The sequence below is a fragment of the Papio anubis genome, chromosome 18, assembly GCF_008728515.1.
Source record: "Papio anubis isolate 15944 chromosome 18, Panubis1.0, whole genome shotgun sequence".
Classification (NCBI taxonomy): Eukaryota; Metazoa; Chordata; class Mammalia; order Primates; family Cercopithecidae; genus Papio; species Papio anubis.
In genome coordinates this window covers 63,205,760-63,232,728 of record NC_044993.1, presented here as the reverse complement: position 1 = coordinate 63,232,728, position 26,969 = coordinate 63,205,760, and the positions used below count along the sequence as shown (strand labels likewise).

At 50.1% G+C, this 26,969-nt stretch overlaps 2 protein-coding genes and 1 long non-coding RNA gene across 12 annotated transcripts in view; 1 reads left to right on the top strand and 2 right to left on the bottom strand.

The window, feature by feature from the left end:
• Nucleotides 1-1,370: 1,370 nt before the first annotated feature.
• NUBP1 (nucleotide binding protein 1) overlaps nucleotides 1,371-26,969 on the top strand; it is a 31,667-nt gene continuing 6,068 nt past the window's right edge. Inside the window, exons 1-11 of one of the 5 annotated variants that reach the window (XM_003916527.5) lie at nucleotides 1,372-1,499; nucleotides 1,578-1,682; nucleotides 4,760-4,893; nucleotides 10,082-10,150; nucleotides 13,216-13,248; nucleotides 14,169-14,259; nucleotides 15,348-15,502; nucleotides 18,829-18,939; nucleotides 19,238-19,340; nucleotides 24,701-24,784; nucleotides 25,789-26,098. In XM_003916527.5, coding sequence (XP_003916576.1) covers nucleotides 1,481-1,499; nucleotides 1,578-1,682; nucleotides 4,760-4,893; nucleotides 10,082-10,150; nucleotides 13,216-13,248; nucleotides 14,169-14,259; nucleotides 15,348-15,502; nucleotides 18,829-18,939; nucleotides 19,238-19,340; nucleotides 24,701-24,784; nucleotides 25,789-25,847 — 963 coding nt within the window. In that variant the 5' untranslated portion in view covers nucleotides 1,372-1,480 and the 3' untranslated portion in view covers nucleotides 25,848-26,098. Of the gene's footprint in view, nucleotides 1,500-1,577; nucleotides 1,683-4,759; nucleotides 4,894-10,081; nucleotides 10,151-13,215; nucleotides 13,249-14,168; nucleotides 14,260-15,347; nucleotides 15,503-18,828; nucleotides 18,940-19,237; nucleotides 19,341-23,746; nucleotides 23,829-24,700; nucleotides 24,785-25,788; nucleotides 26,099-26,969 lie in introns of those variants that run through there. The other 4 variants (XM_021931740.2, XM_021931741.2, XM_031658484.1 and 1 more) reach the window with 4 other exon arrangements.
• LOC116271323 lies at nucleotides 19,158-22,121 on the bottom strand. Its single transcript, XR_004179848.1, has 2 exons — nucleotides 21,090-22,121; nucleotides 19,158-20,556 (listed from the first exon to the last, which is right to left on the bottom strand). It is a non-coding gene; the product is annotated as an uncharacterized LOC116271323 (long non-coding RNA).
• Nucleotides 22,223-26,969, bottom strand: part of TVP23A (trans-golgi network vesicle protein 23 homolog A) — a 53,572-nt gene continuing 48,825 nt past the window's right edge. For 3 of the 6 annotated variants that reach the window (XM_021931742.2, XM_021931744.2, XM_009195973.3), the window contains one exon: nucleotides 25,981-26,225. The gene's annotated coding sequence lies outside the window, so the exon portion shown is untranslated. Of the gene's footprint in view, nucleotides 25,844-25,980; nucleotides 26,226-26,969 lie in introns of those variants that run through there. The other 3 variants (XM_021931743.2, XM_021931745.2, XM_003916529.4) reach the window with 2 other exon arrangements.

Below are 26,969 nucleotides of genomic sequence, written 5' to 3'. Positions count from 1 at the left end.
AGCACTTTGGGAGGCTGAGGCGGGGGGATCTCGAGGTCAGGAGATCGAGACCATCCTGGCTAACACGGTGAAACCCCGCCTCTACGAAAAACACAAAAAATTAGTCGGGCATGGTGGCGGGTGCCTGTAATCCCAGCTACTCGGGAGGCTGAGGCAAGAGAATCGCTTGAACCCGGGAGGCAGAGGTTGCAGTGAGCCGAGATCGCGCCACTGTACTCCAGCCTGGGCGACAGAGCAAGACTCTGCCTCAAAAATAAATAAATAAATAAATAAATGTTTCAATATTCTTAGTGTCTGGGGCCAGGTAGTTTGTCCATTCATTAATATTCCAGGTGCCAAACCTGTGAGCAATGACACTCCAGTAGCAATGAGCACTTGTGGCATCCAGATCTCGGTTTCTGAACTGTTGTCTGCTAAAAAGTAACCGAGGCTCCCTGAAGAAATGACTGCCGCAGGGAGAAGGCATGACTGAAATATCTTACCGTATCATAAAGCAAGAAAATGCTCAAAGAAGTTGGATTAGTGCCCAAAGAACATAAGAACTGTCTTGAAGGGGCTTCCCTGGCCACATTTGGGGGGAAAAAAATGACCAGAAACAATAATAATTTATTACAAAAGGCAACTAAAAAAAAAATCCAGGAATCCATAGTGAGTCTCCAAAAAAAAAAAAAAAAGAGAGGATATATAACTGATATTTATCATATATATAATCTATAGTTTTATATATATATGTCAATGCTGCTAAAATCACTAAGTGAAAGGCTGATAGAGAAGAAGATGGTCCCAGAGAGAACCTGTTAATTACAAATGGAAGAAGGTAACATTCACTGGAGAAATGGGGCAGACACCACCTTTACCAAGCGATCAAGCTTCACATTACCAAAAACGACACAAATTGACATTATCTAAGTGTGTTCTGCAGGAAAAAAAATAAAAATAAATACTAACCTGAATCTAATTACAGGGCAAGAGGCAGGGAAGGATTAGACAAATCGAGAATATGGGGTATTCTATAGGACAACTGGTCTGGACCCGTCAAAATTATCAATGTGATGAGACTCCCCCTAAAAAGGAAGGACTGATCTGAATTAAAGGAGAGGGAAGAGAGGTAACTCCAGGCAGTGAGTGAATCCAGGAGGGGAGGGGGTCTAACTACTGAAATTGGAATATAAACTGTCTATTGGCTAATACTGCATTGGCTAGTACTGCATCGATATGAAATCTCTTGGGTACGAAAACGGCACTGAGGTCATAAAGAATGCCTTTGTTCTTAGGAGATGCACTGCCGAAATATTTATGATAGGAAATCTCTGAAGAGGAACAGACGTCAGTCTCAGTCTCTCGGCCCACGGTTCGCGCGTGCGCACAGCCCCCTCTTTCCTAGACTTATTTAGCGCGGCCAGAGGATCAGATTGTGCCCACAAGGCGGAAATGCACGACAGCGGGTTCCGGTGACCACGAAGGCGGCAAAGGCGACAGAATGGAGGAGGTGCCTCACGGTGAGCTCGCGGAGGGGGCGTGGGTGGCGGGGCGAAAGTGTAGCGAGCTGCTCTAACTGTGGTCTTGTCTCTGCGCAGACTGTCCAGGGGCCGACAGCGCCCAGGCGGGCAGAGGGACTTCATGTCAGGGATGCCCCAACCAGCGGCTGTGCGCTTCTGGAGCGGGGGCCACTCCAGACCCGGGTGAGAAAAGGGCAAGGCCTCAGCAGGAAGTGAGAGGCGCAGGCCCGGAAAAGGCGGGGCGTGGGAGGGAGGGGGCGGGATCTGCAGAATGAGTGACAGAGGCGGGCTAGAAGGTATTGTATTCGGAGAGGGGTGGGGCCCAGAGGGGACGGGGCGTGGAAAGTGGGCAGGGTGAGGGCAGAGCTTGAAATGACAGACTGACAGGAACGAGACCTTTAGAAGGCGAGCGCTAAGGACGTGGCGCGGGTGGAGGGTGGAGACTGACCGGCGCGGAGTCGAAAGGGACATAATTAAGAGGGTCGGGGCCAGAGGTTTGAGTGACAGTAACCGACCGCGGAGAAAATGGGATAAACTTCTAAGTCCAGGAATCTTCGGACTTACATCCTGGCTCTGCCAGCTACTTTCTTGACACAATTTTCTTCCTTTTGAGTAGTGATTCTCCCATTCATTAAACAAATGTGTTGATCGCCTCGTAGGTATGGTGCTGTGCTGGAGACACAGCTGGGGATCAGGCGTGGTCACTGCCCTAGTGGAGTTTAGCTTAACGGGGAAACAAACACGTGAGCTAGCAGCTAAACCACCACAGCTTTAAGTGCTGTGAAACACAGATGCGAGGATGAGAGGACCCTGGGAGCCTGCTCAGAAGGACCTTAAAAAGCAGGAGGCAGGAGGACATTCTTTTTTTTTTCCTTTTTTTCCCCTCCTTTTTTTTAGACAGAGTCTTGCTGTGTAGCCCAGACTGGCATGCAGTGGTGCTATCGCGGCTTACTTGCAACCTTCGTCTCTCAGGTTTAAGCGATTCTCCTGCCTCAGTTTCCCAAGTACCTGGGACTACAGGCGCCCGCCACCACGACCGGCTAATTTTTGTATTTTTAGTAGAAACAGAGTTTCACCATGTTGGCCAGATTGGTCTCGAACTCCTGACCTCAGGTGATCCATCTGCCTCTGCCTCCCAAAGTGCTGGGATTCCAGGCGTGAGCCACTGCACCTGGCCAAGGGGGAGAATCTTGAAGGAGTTCAAAGAGAGACTTGGGTTTGATTCTTGGGTCCATGCAGTGTGACCTTCAGCAATAGTCCTAACTTCTCTGAGCTTCTGGTTCCTCATCAAAAATGGAGACAGGCAAGGTGCAGTGGCTCACGCCTGTAATCCCAGCACTTTGGGAGGCTGAGGCAGGTGGATCACTTGAGGTTAGGAGTTCGAGACCAGCCTGGCCAACATGGTGAAGCCTGTCTCTACTAAAAATACAAACAGCCAGCATGGTGGTGCATACCCACTCTCGAGGCTGAGGTGGGAGGATCACTTGAACCCGGGAGGTGGAGGTTGCAGTGAGCTGAGATCGTGCCACTGCACTCCAGCCGGGGTGACAGAGTGAGACCCTGTCTCAAAGAAAAAAAAAAAAAATGAGAAAAACAGATACCTCTGTCAATCCAATGGAGAGACCAAACCGAGTGTCTACCACTGGAGATTTATTGGGCCATAGCTTGAGGGCATGCCCTGGAAAACACAAGTCACAGAAATGTCTGTGGCCTGTGCTCCCCGGAGAGGTTCCAGGAGGCTTGTGTTTACATGTTTCGTTAAAAGGGGAAAAAGCATGCAGGAAAAAGTACTTTAGGCCTTGAGGCAGGTGGTTACATTCTTAAGAGGTTTTAAGTAGTGCCCAGTATATCTACACTATACAGAAAATAAACATTCAAAAGAGGGAGTAAAGGAAGAATTAATTAGGCAGACGTCTCAGGGTAGGAGAGGAAGGACTGATCTCATCCTCTCTTTGTTCGGCTTGTGGGAAGATAAGCTTGTAATGGACATTGTCGGTGTGGCATTTAACAGACATCAGTAACAGGGAAGGAGTTAGACTGAGGTTACAACCCTAAAGTTAGAGTTGACATGTCCTTGTTTATGGGAGGATATTCATCTTCAAAGGTTTGGGGGCCAGCAAAGAAGTTCCTTAGAAGCAACTGGTGAGGGCAGTCATCCCACGATGGAGATTCATGGAACCTTTGGCCTTTTGCGGGGGTCTGGTTAATGTAGAATGCTTCGACGCAAGGTTGAGAAGTAACAGCTGTCTGTTGATGGGGAGGATGACAGCAGTGTTGGGAGGTTTCCAGGCTTAACTTTCACTTGAGTTTGGCCAGTCATGAGACTTTTTATTTTCCTTTATACCGCATGTGTTGTTTTAAAGGTTTGAATAAGATAATTTCATTGATAGATACTTAGTGTGTGCCTGCTGTCTATCAGTTTCTCAGCCTCGGCACTGTTGACATTTGGGGCAGGTTCACTGTTTGTTGTGGGGGGCTGTCCTGTGCATCGTAGGACATTTAGCACAATCCCTGGCCTCTACCCATCAGATGCCAGCAGTACCTCTCCTGTGACAATGAAAAGTGTCTCCAGGCTAGGCGCGGTGGCTCACGCCTGTAATTCCAACACTTTGGAAGGCCCAGGTGGGTGGATCACTTGAGGTTGGAAGTTCGAGACTAGCCTGGCCAACAAAGAGAAACACTGTCTCTATTAAAAATACAAAAATTAGCTGGGCATGGTGGCAGGCACCTGTAATCCCAGCTACTTAGGAGGCTGAGGCAGGAGAATCACTTGAACTCAGGAGGCGGAGGTTGCACTGAGCCGAGATCACGCCACTGCACTCCATCTTGGGTGACAGAGCGAGATTCTGTCTCAAAAAAAAAAAAAAACAAGAAAGAAAAGTGTCTCCAGACATTACCAAAGGTCCCTGGGGGATTTTGTCCCCAAGTTGGAGACCATTACTGTATGCAGAGTTCCCTTCTGGAGCTGGGAATACAGCACTGAAAGCTTCAGACAGTTCCTACCCTCACGGAGAGTATGTTCTAGTTGGGGGAGACAAACATGTAAACCAATAAATGAAATACCTTCAAGTGTGATTATAGCCTTGTTTTCTTCCTAACACTTATTTCTACTGTTGACTAAGAGGTATTTCGGAGGATCCTTTTAAACAGCCCCAGGACTAGGACTAGGACTAGGACTTAACTCTTTCTAGTTCACGGGAAGAGTGACATCTGAGGTTTGGTCAGGGACCTCATCCCCTGAACTTTGGCTTTCTTTGCAGCTATAGAGGAAATCAAAGAGAAAATGAAGACCGTAAAACACAAAATCTTGGTATTGTCTGGGAAAGGCGGTGTTGGGAAAAGCACATTCAGCGCCCATCTTGCCCATGGCCTAGCAGAGGATGAAAACACACAGGTGAGACCTCAGGAACCACTGGGAGATGCTCATTCTGTCTGAGGGTCGTGATGGCTACTATAACTGATTCCTAGGCCAGGCGCAGTGGTTCATGCCTGTAATCCCAGCACTTTGGGAGGCCAAGGCGGGCAGATCACTTGAAGCCAGGAGTTTGAGATCAGCCTGGCCAGCATGGCAAAACTTTGTCTCTACTAAAAATACAAAATATTAGCTGGGCATGGTAGCGCAGGCTTGTAATCCCAGCTGTTTGGGAGGATGAGCCATGAGAATCACTTAAGCCCGAGAGGCAGAGGTTGCAGTGAGTCAAGATTGCGCCAGTGTACTCCAGCCTGGGTGACAGAATGAGACTGTCAAAGAAAAACAAAAAACAAAAAAAAACTGATTTCCTTAGACTAAGTTGAATTGGCCTCTTTGGAATCTCAATCCTGCAGAGAACAAAGAAATACCCAGTAGTCAAATGAAGCATTTCATTGGATTCCCTAGCCAAGAAAATGGCTAGCAGATGTACATCTCTCCTTGCATGTGGATCGTTTATTACATGACGTTCACACTTCTTTTTCCTCTTTATTAACCCCTTTTTGCTTTTCTCTAAGCCAGGTACCTGCAAACTATAACCAGATGGCCAAATCCAGCCCATCTCCTGTCTTTATGGCCTATGAACTAAGAATGTTCACATTTTTGAAATGTTTTTTATTTGTTTGAGACAGGCTCTCACTCTGTCGCCCAGGCTGAAGTGCAGTGCTATGATCAGGACTCACTGCATCCTCTACCTCCTGGGTTCATCAAGCTGTCCTCCCACCTCAGCCTCCCAAGGAGCTGGGACTACGGGTGCTTGCCACCATGTCCGGCTAATTTTTGTGTTTTTTATAGAGATGAGATTTTGCTGTGTTGCCCAGGCTAGTCTTGAACTTCTGAACTCAAGGCATCCCTCTGCCTCAGCCTCCCAAAGTGCTGAGATTATAGGCATGAGCCACCGCGCCTGGCCTAAAATTGCAATTTTTAAATTAGTACCTAAGTACCTACATATGATCCTTGATTTTGCCCACAAAGCCTAATAATATATTTTCTATTGGCCCTTGTGGAAAATTTTTGCTGGCCCTTACACAAGTTTATTCATTACCACCCAGGTATACAGACGAGCATGAAAACTCAAATTATCCAGTGCTGCCCTCTGGATCTCAGCTTTAATAAAAGGGGTTGTGGGTCGCTGAGAACACACACTTTGGAATCAGACAGCCCAAACTCAGGTCCCAGCTCCATCTACACCACTGCTGTGACCTTGGGCAAGTTACCAGGCTTACTCTTCCTCCATTTTCTCATCTATAAAATGGGACTCCGAGGACTGAGTGAGATGGCACATATAAAGCACTTAGCACGGGGCCTGACTGCTCAGTAAATGTCTGTGATGGCCACCATTTTTATTACTATATTTCACTAACTCAATATGAAGGCATGATGATTATACTGCCTTAGAGATGAGTTTGTAGCCTACCCAAAGCACGGTACTGGGCAGATTCAAAATACACTTGTTGGGCTGGGCATGGTGGCTCACACCTGTAATCTCAGCACTTTGGGAGGCTGAGGCAGACGGATCACTTGAGGTCAGGAGTTAGAGACCAGCCTGGCCAACATGGTGTAACCCTGTCTCCACTAAAAAAATACAGAAATTAGCTGGGCGTGGTGGTACGCACCTGTAGTCTCAGCTACTCAGGAGGCTGAGGCACAAGAATCATTTGAACCCAGGAAGCAGAGGTTGCGGTGAGCCAAGATTGCCCCACTGCACTCCAGCCTGGGTGACAGACCGAGACTCTGTTTAAACAAAAAAAAAGTAGATACACACACCCCCCCCCACAATACCCATGCATATACTTATTGATTCATCATTCTGTTGCTTAGCAATCTCTTGCCATTTGAGGGTCAAATTTGTATTGGCCTAGTGGGCTGGCCAAGAAATCTGCTTTCTCAGATTGTCTGTATTGTTTAGAATAATCTTTGCTTTTCGAAGCTGTCAGGAATATTCCTAAACAGCTCACTGGAGATGGGCTTTCATCTAGCCACTTGCAAGTAACCACTTGTGAGTAGACAACTGTTTACATCATTCACTTTCATGTAATTACATTCTGAAGTCTTTGCTGCATGCCTGTCTAGACTTTGCAATATATAGAAGGAAAGCACACCATTCAGTGTGGAAATATGGCTAGATCAGCTGTATTTCTTTATGCAGTGGTAGTTTAAAAAAAAAAAAAAGAAGTTAGCATTTAGGAAAGTGTGTTTTCCCCAGGCAGACCTACTCATGACAGTGACATCGCTATCTGCAAAGTGTCAACACATGGAAAATGCTGAATATGTCTTGATTAAAGTCAAGCAGCACAGATTTCTCCCTGCCCTAAATCCAGCAGGATGGTAAGACGTGCCCTGACCCTTTTCTGCCTGCCATCTGGTGGTCTGGTGGAAGCTTGGCTCTAACTCTACACAAGACCATTCCATGTTAGCGCTTGAGGCAGGCAGGGCCTTGGATCAAGAGGCAGCAGAATTAGAAAACACCCCTGACGGGTCACAGGCTGCCCATGGGGTGTGTAAGTTGTGGTGAAGGCAGAAGGAGCCTCTGTAGCATAAGCCTGAGCCATGAGACAGCCAAGAGTCACGCAAGAGCCAGGCATGGTGGTGTAGTCCCAGCTACTCGGGAGACTGAGGTAGGAGGATCACTTGAGCCTGGGAAGTCAAGGCTGCAGTGAGCCATGGTTGCGCCACTGCACTCCAGCCTGGGCAACAGAGTGAGACCCTACCTCAGAAACAATGAATAAATAACAACTCACCAACTTCCAAATTAAACTTTTTTTGTTGTTTGTTTTTTTTGAGATGGAATGTCATTCTGTTGCCCAGGCTGGAGTGTAATGGTACGATCTCAGCTCACTGCATCCTCTGCCTCCCAGGTTTAAACAATTGTTCTACCTCAGCCTCCTGAGTAGCTCGGAGTACAGGCGCATGCTATCACGCCCAGCTAATTTTTGTATTTTTAGTAGAGACAGGGTTTCACTATGTTTGCCAGGCTAGTCTCGAACTCCTGACATCAGGTGATCCGCCCGCCTCAGCCTCCCGAAGTGCTGAGATTACAGGCATGAGCTACCGCACCCAGCCACCATAAATTAAACATTTATGATCTTTGTGATCTGAAAGGCAAACTGTCATTACAAGGTCAGCACTAGGTGTTTCAGGACTCAGTGTGCAAGGCTGGGTCCTGGGACTGCAGAGCTGGGAGGGGCCTTGACCCCGGAGCACTCGTCTCGCAGATTGGAAGCCCAGACAGCCAAGGCTTAGAGAGCAGAAGCAACTTGTGCAAGGACTAAAAGTTGGGACTAAATCCCTCTTCCCTTACCCTCCTCATCAGGGGCAGTTTGGGGTGCTGGATAAAGGAGACGCTTTGGATCCCAACAACCCTGCAGCGTCTCCACCTTCTGCAGCAAACGCCGCCTCTTCCCATCAGCTGCAAACACGGGCCCAGAGGTCCTGCTGTGGAGGAACGCAGACACATTGCTCTCAGCTTTGCTTCTCTGGCCTAACCTAAGCAGAATTAATTGGACAGATTTTGGGGTAGTAATAGGATCAGCAGGAAGTCTGAACAGACAGGACCCAGGACTGCGCTGGCCATCTGGGTAGCAGGAGCTTGTCAGCAGCCTCCTGGGCCTGCCACGGGAGTGAGTGCATTAGATGCTTCTCGCATCCTTACATCATTTCGCTCAAGATTCACTCCCCAAGGGAGTGAAATTCCTCTGAAGGGAATTGATTAAATTGTTCCCTGAAGGAAAGGCATGGAGACAGAGTCGCTAGAAACCTGAGAGTATCGAGGAAAGTCTCTATCACAGTCATGGTGATAGTGTCATCTCCCCATGGATCATCGACACATCAGTCCCAAGTATCAAGGTCCTGAGAGAGCAAGTCAGGTTTTCCGATGCTGTCACTCTGCGGTGCTCCTCGGATGGCCCCGTAGAGGGCGCCTGAGGCCAGCGCTGGTCTGTGGATGGCGTTTTGCCGTGCACCACGGGTTTGAGACAGCGCTGGGTGCTGAGGAAGTAGGAGGCTGGGTTTGTTGAGAGGATTCAAGAGGGAGGCAAGAAACTAATTCGGAGCAAGTTAAAAAGTGACCCGGAGGTGCAGCACTTTGGGTTTGAGTGATCACATCTTTCAAGATGAATACTGGCCTTGTTCTCAGAAGATTTCTGAAGGCCGTCTCAGACCTCCTGTGTCAGAGGGGAAGGCTTGGGATGGAACGGGTCGCCTGAAGCTGAACCCAAGTCACAAGCAAAGAACTTTTCCAGGTTTCCATCTTACTTTAAGTCTCTGTTTTGAAAGCTTAGCCTAAACCATCATTCACCTTCAGGATCAAAGGAAAACAGGGCTTGGTCAGGTTCAGCTAGAGGCTCCACTCTGGTCCTCCACAGCAGGCCCCGTGGTGTACTGGAAAGAGCCCCAGTTGGGGCCAAAAGACCTCAGTTTATGTCCCAGCTCTGTTCCCTGCTTATTGAACTGGTCCCCTCTGAACGTCAGTTTCCTCCTCTGTAAACCAGAGATGATACTTACCTTCTAGGTACATGGCCGCCTCAGCCTCCCAAAGTGCTGGGATTACAGGCGTGAGCCACTGCGCCCAGTCCGCAATATTTTTTTAATACATTCATATTCTGCTTAAATAGGCTAGATTTGGCTTGCATCGGAGACTCCTGAACAAGAAAAGATGAGTTTGAGAAAAATATAAGATGCAGAAACCAAGACTTGGTGAGGGGGTGAGCAAAGGAGAGCTGTTGAGGGTGGCTCCAACATTGCTGTCTCTTGGCTATTCCATATATTCTGTCACAGAAGCCAAAAAGGCGCTAGGCCCCTTTCCCTGTCACCTCCAGCCAGGGCTCAGCAAACGGTCTGAGCTCGAGCCTCCAAGTGACCTGACGGCCAGGTCTGTAAGATCACCCTTAAGGAGCTCAGCCAGGCTGAGGGGTAGGGGAATGGGGGCATCCGTGTTTATGAACCTTGAGATCAGCGTTAGGACTTTCTCTCAGGAGAATCTGATGGCTCCAAGTTTGACCCAGTTTCTATCTTCTCCCCTGTCCTCCTCTAACCCCACTCCCCTCCCAGTTGTGCGTATCTGGAGTGTGTGCATTCAGTTATGTAACTGCTTTGGTCTCTTCTTGTTCCCCAGATTGCTCTTCTAGACATCGATATATGTGGGCCATCGATTCCCAAGATAATGGGATTGGAAGGAGAACAGGTAATAGCCGGTTACAGAACTCAGGAAATTGTTCTCTTGAGGCAAACTCTGTAGCACTGAACTGTCAAACCTCAACAAAGAGGTGTGCGGAGCCCATAAATGTTTTTTTTGTTGTTATTGTTTTGTTTTGTTCTTTTTGAGACAGGGTCTCACTCTGTCACCCAGGCTGGAGTGTACAGTAGCACGACGTCAGCTCGCTGCAACCTCCGCCTCATGGATTCAAGCGATTCTTGTGCTCAGCCTCCCGAGTAGCTGGGACTACAGGGGCCTGCCACCATGCCCAGCTAATTTTTGTATTTTTGGTAGAGACGGGGTTTCGCTCTGTTGGCCAGGCTGGGCTCCACCTCCTGACCTCTGATGACCGCCTGCCTCAGCCTCCCAAAGTGCTGGGATTACAGGCGTGAGCCACCGCATCTGGCCCGTAAATGTTTATGTGGACATGAGGAGCTCAGATACATGCTCAGTAGTCCATCTATCTACTTTTAACAACAACTGTGAGTTTTGGGGAGGGCAGGATTACATATGAAGTCTGTCTACACCATTGGAGAAGCATTGGTTTCGATGCTTCCTCAGAGGGGAAGGGAAACAGCCAGCGAAATGCAGAAGTAAGACACAGAAATTTAGCTCTGACTGGGAACATTCGTCCAGGGCTTGGTAGGGGTCTGTACCCTAGAAGCACGGGAATATTTCTGCCCTTGTGGTCTGCCCTGGGGAACTGAGACTGCAGGGCGGGTGAGTGATGTGGGCTGGGGGCAGGGCCGTAGCAGTCTATGTAGTTGCTGGCCTCTTCTTGCTAGCAAGAAGCTCTCCAAGAGAGGATTGGGGAATGCGTGGAAGCTGGGGGTGCTGCATGGAAGGGCAGTGCATGGAAGCTGGGGGTGCTGGGATGTCCCAAGAGTCTCAAGATTGGTTCTTTAATTAGTGTCAGAGATGCATTAATCCTGTTCTGGGGATGCAGTGGTGAACAAGGTCCATGAAGACCCCTGTCTGGGTGGGAGAAGGCAGATGCTAGATAATGTGAAACCAACCCAGAGTGAGGGGATAGACAGTAGGGCAGGGTCAGAGGGGCTGAGGGGTGGTCAAAGGTGCCCTCACTGAGAAATGGCATTTGAGCAGAGGATGACGGGAGGGGAGAGCTGGGGGAAGAGCATTCTGGGCTAAGGGAGCAAGTGCATGGGCCTCTGACGCAAGGTGTCCTTGTGTCCTCAGTGGAGTGACCAGTGGGGCTGGAGGGTGGCCCGAGGCAGATGGGGCCAGGTCTTGCAGGCACTTCTAAGGCCTTGGGGTTTGCTTCCGAGGGAGTAGGGAAGGAGAGCGATGTCACCCCTTGAGGCCTGGTCACATACCCCAATGGATTTGGTAGCACACGCCCCAGTGAGGGTATAAGCTACTGTCATCACACCTAAGTATTTCATAGAAACAGAAAATTTAAAGGAAAATAAAACAGAAGTTTCACCGTTTTCTTCTCCTGCAGTATTGGATCATCCTGTTTACCCCTCTTTTAAGACAAGTGGACTTAGCAAATGAGTATAAATAGGAATGAATGGTTTTGTGGGGTTTATTTTATTTTATTTCTATTTATTTATTTTTTTGAGATGGAGTTTCGCTCTTGTTGCCCAGGCTGGAGTGCAATGGCACAATCTCGGCTCACTGCAACCGCCACCTCCCGGGCTCAAGCAATTCTCCTGCCTTAGCCTCCTGAGTAGCTGGGATTACAGGCGTACGCCACCACGCCCAGCTGTTTTTTGTATTTTTAGTAGAGACAGGGTTTCACCATGTTGACCAAGCTGATCTCGAACTCCTGACCTCAAGTGATCCTCCACCTCAGCCTCCCAAAGTGTTTGGATTACAGGCGTGAGCCACTGCTCCTGGCTGGGTTTCTTTTAATAGAACTTCAGAGTCAGTCACAGAGGACCACATGTTGTATGATTCCACTGACATGGAGTATACAGAGTAGGTCAGTCCACAGTGGGAGAAAGTAGATGAAGGGCCCTCTAAGGCTGGGAGGATGTGAGAGACACTGGAGGGGGGGTGGTGACAGCTGAGGGGTATAGGGATTCTTCTTAGCGTCATGAAAATGTTCTAAAATTGTGGTGGCTGGGTACAGTGGCTCACACCTGCAATCTCAACACTTTGGGAGGCCAAGGCCGGCAGATCACTTGAGGTCAGGAGATTGAGACCAGCCTGGCCAACATGGTGAAACCCCGTCTACAAAAAATACAAAAAGTAGCTGGGCATGGTGGTGGGCACCTGTGTTCTCAGCTACCTGGGAAGCTGAGGCAGAAGAATTGCTTGAACCTGGGAGGTGGAGGTTGCAGTGAGTCAAGATCACGCCTGTGCACTACAGCCGGGTCGACAGGGCAAGACTCCATCTCAAAAATAAAAATAAAAAAACTGCGGTGATGGCTGCACCTTGTGACTGTACAGAAAGCCACTCATTCAATGGGTGAGTCGTGTTGTCTGTGAATCATGTCTCAGTAAATCTGTTGAGAAAAGTAAGGCTTCATCATGAAAATTAAACTTTCATTTGCGCTTTGTGTGCTGTTGGACACCTGCTGGAGGGAAGAGGTCGGAATCTTGCCCCAGGGAGCTCCCCTTTGACCCCCAGCCCTTGCCCTTGGGGGCAGCGGCTGGAGCTGATTCGGGACAAGTTCTGAGGCAGCTGTTTCAGGAGAGCTCATTCCCTTCACTCGTGTGCTTTTACAGAAGCCACCTCATTGCTCCACAGGTACCTGCATTTTCTCATCAGTCCCCAGCCGATTTTTATCACTCTTTTAAAATACCTTAGACACAACATCATATTTGAACTTGAGTAACTTTGGTTCCCTATCTAGACACCCAAGTAGAGCTTCCAAATAACCCAGCTTAGGGCACAAAGGGAGTTGAGTTGCATCTTTATTACCCACACCCCAGTTGTTCACCTCCTTTTAGGAATTTCGTGGTACCACATAAGACAACGAATTGTATTTCATAAAACCATCTTCTTTCTTTGTACAATTTGTGCATGAGATGTGACCAGGGTACATGATTTCTACTAACAAACATCGGTGCTCATGTTCACACAGGTTCACCAGAGTGGCTCAGGCTGGTCTCCAGTGGTGAGTTTTCACCTCTTTGTCCTATTTTCACAGTAGTGTGTGGTTGTGTGTACATAATGGGTTTGTGGTTTGTTGGTCCATGCGTATTTATTAGGGTGCTTTTCGAGGCACAGAGGATGTGATTAAATCCAGTGATTGGTAGGCTTTTTCTGTAAAGTGTAGGATGGTAAAGATTTTCAGCATGTGGGCCTACATTCCCTGCTGTCGTAGCACGAAAGTAGTAACATGTAACTTAACAACCAGGACTGTATTCCAATAAAACTTTATTTAAAACACAGATGGTAGGCCAGATTTGGCCCTGGAGGCCATAGTTTGTAAATCTCTGGTTAAGAGAGTTAAGGAGGCAGGGTGCGGTGGCTCACATCTGTAATCCCAGCACTTTAGGGGGCCAAGCCAGGCAGATCACTTGAGGCCAGGAGTTCAAGACCAGCCTGGCCAACATGGTGAAATCCCATCTCTACTAAAGATACAAAAATTAGCCGAGCATGGTGGCACACGCCTGTAATCCCAGCTACTCGGGAGGCTGAGGCAGGAGAATTGCTTGAACCTGGGAGGCAGAGGCTGCAGTGAGCTGAGATCGCACCGCACACTCCAGCCTGGGCAACAGAGCAAGACTCCATCTCAAAAAAAAAAAAAGAGAGTTAAGGAGATGCCATTTACTTATTTTAGCTGAGTTCCCTGTCATTGCAGCCCATGGACATACAGTGCCTCTTTCAAATCCCCCAATGTGGTACCCCCACTTTTTTTTTGTCCCCAAAAATGATTTAGGATGCAAAGAGTAAATATGCTCATAGGTCATATCGTGGTTTTGTCCTGAAAATGTTTTTTTCAGTCAGAGCTCAGACAGAAGACCTGGGGGAGAACCTCACTGTGTGGTTTTGAGTAAAGCGTGTCTTGCCCTCACCCTGTTCCCTCTGCAGTACGTGGAAGACAACCTGGGGGTGATGTCAGTGGGCTTCCTGCTCAGCAGTCCTGATGACGCTGTTATCTGGAGGGGACCCAAGAAAAATGGTTTGCCACTCTGCCTTTGTTTCTCACATTCTTCCACACACTCTGTGGCTCCTGGCCTCATCTGCTCCCTGTCCTGCCAGTCTCAGCCTGCTGGACTTCACACTATATTATTTTTAAGCCTCCAGTGCCTCTTTCTTCACTGGTTGAAAAGAGCTAATAGAAATACCAGTTTCCGTTACATAATTGTAAATATCTGCTGTGCGTTTTTCTCTCCTTAAAAGCTGTAGAACCCTGGCCGGGTGTGGTGACTCACGCCTGTAATCCCAGCACTTTGGGAGGCCGAGGCAGGCGAATCCCTTGAGGTCAGGAGTTCAAGACCAGCCTGGCCAACATGGTGAAACCCTGTCTCTACCAAAAACATAAAAAATTAGCCAAGCACGGTGGCACATACCTGTAATCCCAGCTACTCAAGAGGCTGAGGCAGGAGAACCCAGGAGGCAGAGGCTGCAATGAGCCGAGATCATGCCACTGCACTTCAGCCTGGGTGACAGAGCGAGACTCTGTCTCAAAAAAAAAAAAAAAGCTATAGAACCCTGAAATTATTTTTATCATGGTTTTATAGTGGCTTATTTGGGTCAGAGAGGTGAGATCAGCAGCAGGCTGATCTGGTACTGAGACTTAAGGTAATAATGTGAAAGTGTTATCAGGGCAAGCTTCAGCTTCAGCACTATTGATACTTTGAGCCAGATAAGACTTTACTGGGGGAGGACTAGACCGTGTTCTACATCATAGGGTGTTAAACAGTGGCCCTGGCCTCTACCCACAAGATGCCAGTACCACCCCCTACCCTATTTGTGACAACCCAAAATGTCTCTAGACATTGCAATTCACTCTCAGTTGAGAGCCACTGATTTACAGCATAGACCAAAGGCACAAAAATATCAGATCATGCTTCTCCTTGAGCTGGGCATGGTGGCACGCACCTATAGTCCTAGCTACTTGGGAGGCTGAGGTGGGAGGATTGCCTGAGCCTGGGAGTTCAGAGCCAACCTGGACAACGAAGCAAGACCCCATCCTTTAAAAAAGAAAGGAGTTGTAAGTACAGAAAAGAAAGGAAATAAGCACCCCCTGCGGATTCCTCTTTCTAGGCATGATCAAGCAGTTCCTCCGAGATGTGGACTGGGGAGAGGTCGACTACCTCATCGTGGACACCCCACCCGGGACGTCGGATGAACACCTCTCGGTCGTCCAGTACCTGGCCGCCGCACGCATCGACGGAGCAGTGATCATCACCACTCCCCAGGTGAGCGAGCACCCAGCTGGAGCTGGGTCCAAACCGTGCTCCACACGGCGAGGTTTCTTTCCTGCCCGGCTCTGATACCCTGGTCTCACCAAGGCTCTTCCCAGTGTGTGTTCCACAGCTGCATCCAATGCGCATCTGCAGAAACCTCTTGTTAAAAACTTTAGCCGGGCACAGTGGTTCACACCTGTAATCCCAGGACTTTGGGAGGCTGAGATGGGAGGATCACTTGAGTCCACAAGTTCGAGACCAGCCTGAACAACATAGCCAAACCCCATCTCTACAAAAAATAGTTTAAAATTAGCCAGGCATGGTGGCTTGCACCTGTAGTTCCAGCTACTTGGGAGGCTGAGGTAGGAGGATCATCTGAGCCTGGGGAAAGGAGGTTGCGGTAAGCCATGATCACGCCACTGTAGTCCAGCCAGCACAACCGAGTGAGGCCTTGTCTCAAAAGATAAAAATAAGAAAAACTTCGTCTTTAGTCTAAACGTTTGCAGCTGACAACCATTCAACGATTTGTTTTTTTTAGTCCATGGATTAAACAATAGTGGGTCAAGAATGCTTTTTGAACTTTCGTCGAGGAAACTGGGGAAACCACCAGTGCAGTTATAATTCATATTGTGCTGCCGGTCCCCGTCAGCCTTGCCATGTCCATGTCTCAGGTCCTCCAGTCTACAGTGGATTTTCCATTTATATCCCAGAATGATTTAGGAAATCTCTCCAGTTTTCAACAGAACCAGCCAGGTGCAAACAGGGATTTCGAGATAAGCCACTGGGTGCCTTTGCTCCTTCCTTGCTGACACCCAGCACCGCTCTGTAGCAGTCACCTAGTGGCTGTTCCCCAGGGCCCTTGGTGAGCCCGAGCTGAGGAGAGCGATGGGAAGTTTCCTCTCTGGAAGCCCTGCAGAGAGCAACTGCAGGCAGGACCATGATGCTATCCATCTCAGGGGCCTGAGAAACCAAGGGCTCTTCTCCACAGTTACGCTTGACTTCTCTTCGTGACGTTCTCCCCCACATCTAAGAAAGCCCAGCAAATGAGGTTTGATTTGATCTCACTAGCCAGAATCAATCAGGACGACCCATAGTCTCACCCTTATCCAGCACTCACTGAACTCTACGTGCCAGGCACCAGGACAGTAAAAGCGCCTGGCCCTCCCTGGTGGCCCCTGTGGCTCCCTGAGGAAAACAGGTGCTGGACACACACATGAGGGTACAGCCATGGCCCAGCGGCCATGGGAAGGGTGTCTGGGTCAGAAAATGGTGACAGGATTCGTGTCCACTCTGGCATCCTGCAGAGAGGGAACATGGGGGCACTGGAGGAGGAGGATACCAGCTGGGTCCCTGGACGGGCGGGAGGATGGCCTGGCCCGGGTGATGGCAGTGGAGGGAAAGTGGATTGGTCCTTAGGAATGTTTTCTGTCGCATTTTTAAAAAGTGGTTGGTTCTGGGTACAGTGGCTCATGTCTGTAATCCCAGCACTTTGGGAGGCCAAGGCAGGCAGATCACTTGAGGTCGGGAGTTTAAGACCAGCCTGGTCAACATGGCAAAACCCTGTCTCTACCAAAAAATACAAAAATTAGCCAGGCGTGGTGGTGGGCACCTATAATCCCAGCTACTTGGAAGGCTGAGGCAGGAGAATTGCTTGAACCCGGGAGACAGAGGTTGCAGTAAGCCGAGATCGCGCCACTGCACTCCAGCCTGGGTCACAGAGTAAGACTCTGTCTCAAAAAAAAAGAAACAAAGAAATGAGAGACTGAGTCGCAGCCCATTGACTTTCTAGCTGAATGCCTCTTCCTCTGCATCCTGCCTCAGTGCCAAGAGCCAAACAGGCATCTCAGGAAAAGAACAGACCCAAAGCCGTGAGCCTTTCGGGCTCACGTGAGTGGTGAAGCCCCAGGTGCTAAGGAGTCACTACACCTGACAGTGACAAGCCACAGCAGGACTTGGGCACAGAGATCTGTGGTAACATTAACTGGGGAAAATAGGGAGCTACTGAGCAGTGTGTATACTCAGTAATCACACTGTAAAAACTCAGAGTTTAGAAGGAAATGCAAAGTTGTCCACATTGGGCAATATTCTCTATTTTCTTTTAGTCCATAAAGTTGTTTGCGTTTATAATTAGCTACAGCAGGGATCGGCAAACTTTTCTGTACAGGGCTAGATAATAAGTAGGCTTTGTGGACCCCACAGTCCCTGTCCCAGCCCCTCAGCTGTGCCACCGTGGCGTGAAGCAACCACAGATGGTGCCCGGAGGGACAGGCATGGCTGGTTCCAGAGGAACTTTATTTATAAAACCAGCCAGATTCAGGCCCCAGGCTGGGGTTTGCCAGGCTCTGGTCTAGAAAACAGTGTACACTCTGGCTGAATATAGTATAGTATAGAGACATGGAGCGTGTAGATGCGTTAAAAGGTCATTTTCAGATAGGCACGGTGGCTCATGCCTCTAACCCTAACACTTTGGGAGGCCAAGGCAGGAGGATCACTTCACACCAGGAGCTTAAGACCAATGTGGGCAATAACCATCTCTACAAAAAATTAAAAAGTTAACCAGGCCGAATAGCACATGGCTATAGTCCCAGCTACTCAAGAGGCTGAGGCAGGAGGATTGCATGAGCCCAGGAGGTCGAGGCTGCAGTGAGTTATGATCGTGCCGCTGCACTCCAGCCTGGGCAACAGGGTGAGATCCTGTCTCTGAAAAAAAAAAAAAAAAGAGTCATTTTTTTTTAGATTGATTTCTTGCTATTTGGCTGTGTGGGAAGTAAATAGCTCCTCAAATGAACAGGGCTTAGCACTAGTAGGCACTAAATAAATATGGATTTGGCAAAGGGCATGTGTTAGTTCATTTTCACACTGCTGTAAAGAACTGCCCGAGACTGGAGAGTTTATAAGGGAAAGAGGTTTAATTGATTCACAGTTCCGCATGGCTGGGAAGGCCCCGGGAAACTTACAATCATGGTGGAAGGCAGACTAGGCACATGTTACACAGTGGCAGCAGTGAGAGAGACAGTGTGTAGGAGGAACTGTCAAACACTTACAGAACCATCAGATCTCGTGAAAACTCACTATCATGAGAACAGCATGGGGGAAACCGCCCCCATGATCCAATCACCTCCCACCAGGAACTGCCCTCAGCACGTGGGAATGATGGGGATTGCAGTTGGAGCTGAGATTTGGATGGGGACAGGACACAGAGCCAAACCCTGTCAGGGCAGAAACCTCTAAGGCTTTACGATCGCAGATCCGCTGCACTGCAGCCACCCCCTCGGCTGCACAGACATTCCCTTTCTCGCACTTTGCTGCTGGAATCACTGGTCTTTTCACCTTCATAGGAGGTGTCACTCCAGGATGTCCGGAAAGAAATCAACTTCTGCCGCAAGGTGAAGCTGCCCATCATTGGGGTGGTGGAGAACATGAGTGGCTTCATCTGTCCTAAATGCAAGGTGAGGGCGCGTGGGGCCGCCAGGCGAGCCCAACAAGGTCCTGCTCTCATGGTTGAGGAAACAATCAAAAGGCTGCTCTGCAAACCGTTTCTGCTTTCCCCGCAATTTTGGGAAGTGGAATCACAATTAAAATCCCTTTCTGCTGACTGAAGGAAAGTTCTTTTGGTGTTAAGTGTTTCACATTCAAACTAAACCTTTTTTTTTTTTTTTTTTTTTTTGTAAGTTTCTTTAAAATGTGGTCCATCCTTGTGATTCTACAAAAAAATGATGTTTCGTCCCCTTTGAATTTGCTTTGCAGAAAGAATCTCAGATATTCCCTCCCACGACCGGGGGTGCGGAGCTCATGTGCCAGGACCTGGAGGTCCCTCTCCTCGGCAGAGTGCCCCTGGATCCACTCATAGGTGGGTGACCCCCATGTGGGGCGGGACCTCACTCCTCGGTCAACCCCACAGGCATGGTTTGGGCACAATGGGGGCAGCTACGGAGAGGGGCAATGGAAGGAGGAAGGTTAGTAGGGCGCTGGAGCCAGACCCACCCTCCACCTGGCACCCCAAGAGGCCACCAGGAGAGAGGCCAAGACCCCTGCGGGCAGGTCGCTGGAGCAAGTAGGCCTCAGGCAGAGGGGTAAGGCCTGGAAGAACGGGGTAGAAGTTGGTGAGGGTGCTGGTGCCAGGGGACTGAGGAGGGTGCCCGATAGAGGGGCACCAGGGAATGGGCATGGCATCCAGGTTACAGAGAAGAGCAGCCTGAGGTGAAAAATCCCTCAGGAAGGAGCCCAGCCTCCTGCGCCCCGAGAAGCCAGCACCGCACAGATGAGGCCCCTTTGTCTCCAGCGCTGGGACAGACGGGAACGCGGATCACTGGCCTGCTAGCAGGGGCCAAGTTCCCAGCAAATGCTCTTCTTCAGTGCCTGGGTCCCCCAGGATCCCAAGAGATGCCCACTCCCTGAGTGGCCCTGGGGCTGAAGGAGGGACGGGGTTCACATCTCCACCCACATGCCTGCAGGGCACCCACTCGCAGCGGGGCGCTGGGCAGGGCCTACACTCGAAGCTGCTCCCCCAGCAGGCTGCTGTCCCCCAGGACCGCAGAGCCAGGCGGGCCTCCATCACTGTTACTGGGGCCCACAGTGGGGCTCCTGCCGGGGGTCCAGCACTAGCCTTTAGGTCTGAGGGGAGAACAGAGAGAGAAGGCTGGAGGGGAGGCCAGGGTCCAGGAGTGCCGGCTGCACCCACACCTCAGAACTTCTGCTTCATTTGTCAGGGAACCAAGGCCAGTGAGAGGTGTCTGCGGGGATGGGAGCGAGGGGGATGGGAGCGAGGGGGATGGGAGCGCGGGGGATGGGAGCGAGGGGCTGGGCAAGGGGCAGGGCGGGTAAAGAATGCCCTGGCCAGGAGGGTGGAGGCCTAGTGCTTGGGGAGAGGGCGGGGAGAGCCTGGAGACTGGGAGCGGGAAGCCACAAAGCCACGTGGGGAGCCTTGGGGAAGGGCCTGGCTGCAGGGGAAGAATAGGAGCCTATGAGAAACAGCTAAGTGTCTGAGTGTCAGTGTCACGTACCTGGGAGCAGGAGGCTCGGGGGCAGCTGCCCTGGGATAGAGGTTCAGGATGAAGCCCTGGGTTCTGGTGTTGGTATAGAAAGGAAGGGACACACACAATAGAGAAAGTGACGGCATCTGAGGGTCGAGTTGTCCCTGCTGCCAGTACAAGCCACCTGGAGGAGGGTCCGTCCCTCAGAGACAGTGAGGACAGGTTGAGGGAGGCCAGGCCTTCTGGGGTGCTGTGGATGAGGGGCTTGGGGGCTTAGGTTGTCAACAGGCTCTGGGGTCTGTCAGGAGAAGGTGGTTCGTGTCCATGCAGTTGAGTGTTGAAGCCACAAGACGTGGACAGGATTGCCAAGCGGGAGCCGGGAGGACTGTGTTAGGGGACAGCTGCCTTGAGGAAGTGGTGGGGGAGTGAGGTGCGAGGGCCACTCTGAAGATGGGAACAGCCCGGGAGAATGCCAGAGACCCTGTGTGCCCAGGAGACTGTGTCCCCAAATCCTTTTTCCCTTATTCCCACATCCCACAATACTTCTCTGGCATGTGATTTCCCCAACAAAATGCAGAAAAGTACAGCTGCTTTCTCAGCCTTCCCCAGCATTATAAAACACTCACCAGGCAGCTTTTGCAGTGGCTGGAAGTGGTGCTGAGAGCTGCCCTCTAAGGCCCCTGGAGGCAGTCGGGCTGCGTGAATGGATGTGACTGGGGACGGGAGCTTGCAGCAGCCCAGGGCACATCCATTCCTGCTAGCCTGCGCCTCTGCCGCAGTTCAGCTCTGCTGAGATGGGATTGGTAGGCAGGACATTTGTCAGGGGAAACATCTGTGGGAGAAAATGACAGAGGAGAGTGTTAATCCACGATGAAGGAGTGGGGGAAGGAACGTATCAGCCCGCAAGAGCATCTCAGCCCATAGGAGTATCTCAGCCCAAGAGAGCATCCCCACCCTCAAGAGCATCTCAGCCCATGGGAGCATCCCAGCCCACAGGAGCATCCCAACCCAAAGGATCATCTCAGCCCCCGGGAGCATCTCAACCCAAAGGAGAATCTCAACCCACTGGAGCATCTCAGCCCATAGGAGCATCTCAGCCTGCTGGAGCACCTCAGTGTACTTTACTTTTTAGCATTTCAGTCTGCTAGAGTGTGGCAGTCTGTTGGAGCATCTCAGTCTGTTGGAGTGTGTCAGTCTTTTGGAGCATCTCAGTCTGCTGGAGTGTGTCAGTCTTTTGGAGCATCTCAGTCTGCTGGAGCGTCTTGGCTGCTCTCAAGGAAAGCTGGGCACAGCCACCAGGGCATTTCTGAGCCCACTTACCCATCAGAGGGCCTGCATCTCCCAGAAATGTGCCTGCCCGAGTGCCATGCTCAGCTCAGTCACTAGCTAGGAGCAGCCTGGGGGCAGCATTGCCTCCACACAAACGTGGTGATGGATTTTGGAGCCTGGCAGCTGCTACCAGAGATCCAAGAGGTGTGTCCTTATGGCCATCACAATTGCCACATTTTCCAATATTTAACGAAGAGCTAGAAATCTATATCCTTACCCAAAGTCTCCTGATTACTAAATGATGGCAACTAACTCCATTAAATACACACACACACACACACGCACACCCCATGCTCTAGCCTGGGCAACACAGGAAGACACCCCGTCTCTAAAAAAAAAAAAAAAAGATAGAACAATTCACCCAGCGTGGTGGCATGTGCCTGTGGTCCCAGCTACCCAGGAGGCTGAGTTAGCAGGGTCACTTGAGCCCGGGGAGGTTGAGATTGCAGTGAGCCCTGATCACACCACTGCACTCCAGCCTGGGTAACAGAGCAAGACCGTGTCTCCAAAAAAAACAATGGCATGCTTGCTTGCTGACCCACCCAAATATGTCCATGGGCCCAGCCACAGGCCTGCCATTGCCATTGTCTGACAGATCAGGAAGTGACCTTGGGGCCCTCTATTGGATCCTGATGTGGCTTTTCTTCCAAAGAGCCACCAACCTCCATCTTCCCACCTCCCTCACACCGAGCCCTGGCATCGGCCCTGGTCTTTCCTTTCAGGGCCACTTTTCACAAAGAAGCAAAGTTCCAGGTGGTTCACAAGAGCTAATTTCAAAGCAGAGGACAGTGACAGCTGCGGGGCTCGTTCTGAACTGAGAGCATTAAGTGCCTTCCAGTGGGCCTGGTCCTGTGTGTCAGATGGCACATTGCAGAACCTCACCTCGAGGGGAAACCACAGATAGCAAGTCCAGGGAGTGCCAGAAAGGAAGGGGTGGTTAACACTGTCACACACCCAAGAGGGTGGAGCGTGAGGGCCAAGCGACAGACACACATCTGGCAAGGTCACTGGGGACAGAGTGGGGGCAAAGCCACCTTCCTAGGAGCAGACAGGAGGACACGAGGACAGCACTTCAGTCCCCTCTGGGGACATGGTGGCAAAGTTGCAGATGCCAGCGCTCTGGTGCTGTGGGTCCTGGCCCCCGTGTGCTGAGGATCACAGGAAGGGCTGGCCTCAGATACCTGCTTCGCCACCACTAGCTGTGGGACTTGGGCTAGTCATTTCCCCTCTCAGCCTCGATGGCCCCGTGTGTAAAATGCAGGTGACAGTGGTGCCTAGTGAGGGATCTGCCAGGGTGGAGAGAGGATACCTGGGATCTCTTGGAACAGGGCTGTGCTCACACGAGCTGTTCTGATGATGATGCCCGTTCTCGGAGAGGTGGGAGCCCAGGGGGAAATGCAGTTAGGACGGGAAAACACTAGAGCATATTTGTGTGTTGGGGGCTGGGGAGCCCTCTGGGGAAGGGAGACCTGGGTGAAAATCAGGGACAGAAAGTACCCCCAGCATGACTATTCTGGGATCCCCAGCCTCCCAAGTCTGGCCCAGCGAACGTGCACTCAGGGGCCTCCCTAGTAAGTTCCAGAGGGTGTCCAGGTTCTTGGCGCCTGGAACAAAATACTGGACAAAACGCACAAAGCGAGGAAGGAATGAAAGGATTTATTGAAAATGAAAGTAAACTCCACAGTGTGGGAAGGGAATGGGCCTGAGAATAGGGGCTCAAAGGCCCCATTACAGAGTTTTTGTGTTTAAATATCCTCTACTTGGGGTACGTCCTATATAAACGAAGAGGATGAAGTAAAGTTACAGAGTCATTTATGGCATATGTCCTATGGAGAGGACATTTCCTGTTACGGCTCAAGTGCGAATTGGCCTTATGTTCCCTGCCTCCAGACCCTATTTTCCTGCCTCACTGGGCCATCTGGGCTCCCCATCTCCCACCACCCTCTCCCCACAGGCTTCTTCCCCGACTTGGACTTCCCTGTCCCACACGGCAGCACAGTAGTGAAGTTGAGGAAATGGTAGGTGCAAGGTAGGAACTCCTCCTGGGGTTCACCTGAGGCTGGTGACTGGACATGGGCAGTGCAGTCACTTGGCCCTGTTTCTCCAGGAGCTCAGGGCCTGGAGAGTGGGGAGAGCAAGCTGATGGCAGGTCCACCCACAACTGGGGGCTGGTAGGGCAGACTGGGGGCGAGAACACCCCCAGTGACTCCAAGGCCCCTATGTCCTGTCCTCCTGGCTCTGGGATAACATGGTCCTAGAGAAACCTGGGTGTGCATAGGAGGGGACTGGAACAATGGCCACATGGCAGGGAAAGACTAGCAGATGGATGGACACCAGCACAGATGACCTGAAAGATAAAATTATACACAGACAAAGCAGTGGGCAGAATGTGTGTGTCATGTGCTCCCACTCATATTTTAGGTATATGAGTGTGTGTATGTGTGTGTGCACACTTGTGAATGTGCACATTTATATATGCATAATCTTTCTGGAAAGACACCTAGAACACTAGTAGCCCTCTTTGGACTTGGCCTTTCATGCCATATCCTTTTGTATTCTGTACTTTTTTTAATCATGTGCATTCATGATCCTTTTGCTCAAAAGCTAATCTCTTAAAATGCAGACTCCTGGGCCCATCTGGAAGCTGCTGAATCAGTTCTCTGTAGGGCCCTGGAACCTGCATTTTCTGTACGCCACCTGATTATTTAGCCACGCTGAAATGCTGGCTGGGGACCCTGCTGGAAGGAAGGTCCCAGAGACCCCAGTGGCCTTTTCTACATTGTTCTTCATTACAAGTGAAGGGGACTCAAAATATTCCCATTGTCACCAGCACAGAAGGAGCCCCAAGATCTTGTGGCCACTCTGTTTTCCTCTTGGACTGAATTGTCTTCCATTTGTTTCTTTTAAGGTAAGAATTGTGACAAAGGCCAGTCCTTCTTCATTGACGCCCCAGATTCCCCAGCCACGTTAGCCTACAGAAGTATAATTCAGAGTAAGTATTTCCATGAGTACTGAATGCAGATGCCTGTGGGGCAGGAAGCAACATAAAGGAGCCAAGGGTATGGGGGGTGTGGAAGGACGGGTGGGTGGTGGGGTCTGCAATGACCACAGAGTGGGCTCCATAGCCCGGGAAGCCAGGAGTCCATGAGAAGTCTCTCAATGTGTGAGTATAGTGAATTAATTCATAGTTTAAAAAACACGGTGAGGGTGAAATTTATGGCTTAGGAAATACATCCCAATAAAGCGATAAAGTAATTCATTTAAAAAAGTAACTGATAAAAACAAAACAACAGGCCAGGTGCAGTGGCTCCCACTGGGAATCCCAGCACTTTGGGTGGAGAAGGCAGGCAGATCACTTGAGGCTGGTCAGGAGTTCAAGACCAGCCTGGCTAACATGGAGAAACACTGTCTCTACTAAAAATATGAAAATTAGCGGGTGTGGTGGCGCTCGCCTGTAGTCCCAGCTACTCAGGAGGCTGAGGCAGGAGAATAGCTTGAACCTGGGAGGCAGAGGTTGCAGTGGGCCGAGATCGTGCCACTGCACTCCAGCCTGGGCAACAGAGTGAGACCGTGTCTTAAAAAAATAGAAATAAAAACTTTGGTTAGCCAGACCAAACCCATGTGCAGCCAGTGGCAGCCATCAGAGGCCCCAGAGTGAAGGCAGAGGTGTCAGTGTTTTTTAAAGCTGCGGTCTCCAAGTTTGTGGCTGGGTTTTACTTGCCTAGAAAAATGATGTTGAGGGTAAGGAAACAGCATTCCCAGAATCCTCCATCTATAGATGGGCCGAGGAAGGCCTCAGCCATTGGTTATGACTCTGATGGGCAGTGTGAGGTATTCCGGTCACTTTCAAAGACTCAGGGCATCACAGACAGGGCTTTTTATGGAACTTGCCAGAGGATTCCAGCCCTGTCAAGACACGGCCCTCCCCAGCACAGGACGGGGCTGTCCAGGGGTGGACAATTCTTAGCACTCTGTGCCTGTCGTCGTGTTTTCCAGGAATCCAAGAGTTTTGTGATCTCCGTCAGTCAGAAGAAGAGAACCTCATTAATTCCTGAAATGAGAGAATGTTCAGAACCAAGCAGTTACCAAGTGAGGTACTCCTTGGGCAGCACGTCCAGCCAGACCCGACCAGCTCCGGGACAGGGTGGGTCACAGCAAAAAGAAACCAGATGCTGGCGTGGTCCAAAGCCACTTTCGCAGAGACACTTTAATCATCGAGTATTTGTACACTTTTCCTTAGAACATATATAAAGGGCATTCTCTACAAATATGCCGTTTTAAGAATAAAACCCCCTCCTCAAACCTCTCCCCCGAGGCCTGTTTCACGTAAAAAACAAATGGGTTGTGGAACCATGGGATTCTGCTGTGTCGGAAGCTTAGTCGATTGTAGAAACTCCCATTTAAGCCATGTCTGCCTCTGAAGATAAGAAAGCCTAGAAAAGAACCAAAAGGGTGAGTGTGCGGCTTCACTGCAGAACACACAGGCATGTTTTCAAACAGCACAGTCCAAACGCTCTTCTTCAGACTGAGGAAAAATCTAAAAGCGACAGAGCTCACGCTGGGGTTTGTTCTAAAATCACTGCATGTGGCGCAGCTGGGTCAAATCAAAAAGCCCTTGAAGAGTCCTTGAATCACCCACTAAGACAGAATTTGGGGTCTGTGTATACACCCTGTGTAGTAATATGTGCACAGTATATCCAGTAATGTCCAGTGTCATGCAAACCAATATTCAGGCTTTTAAATTATAGAAAAAAGAGAGACAGATGTAAACTCTACAGTCATCCTCACTGCCATGAGGTGCTTGCTCTCTTTGAGACACACAGGATCTGAGACCAGCTGGAAGAAGAGTAAATTCCTGTTTTCTCTCCATTCTGGGACATAAAAGTGGGTGGGTGGGAAACAAGAACAAATCCCCTTGTTCTTTCCCTCCCTTGTCTCTTTTCCCTCCCCACCCTTCCCTAGGACCACACATACGGTCAGATTTGCACATGTTCAGTGTGAGGAAGGTGTGACCTCACACCCCACCCCCCCAGCTCCTCACTCCAAGAGCTATGAGGCTGCAAAGCCCAGGGCAGGCCCATTGCCCAGTCTGCTTCTTGCCTGATCACGTACCAGGCCACCCCAGGGAACAGGGGAAGCCCACCCAAACCCTGGGCCCTGTGCCTCAAAAGCTGCAT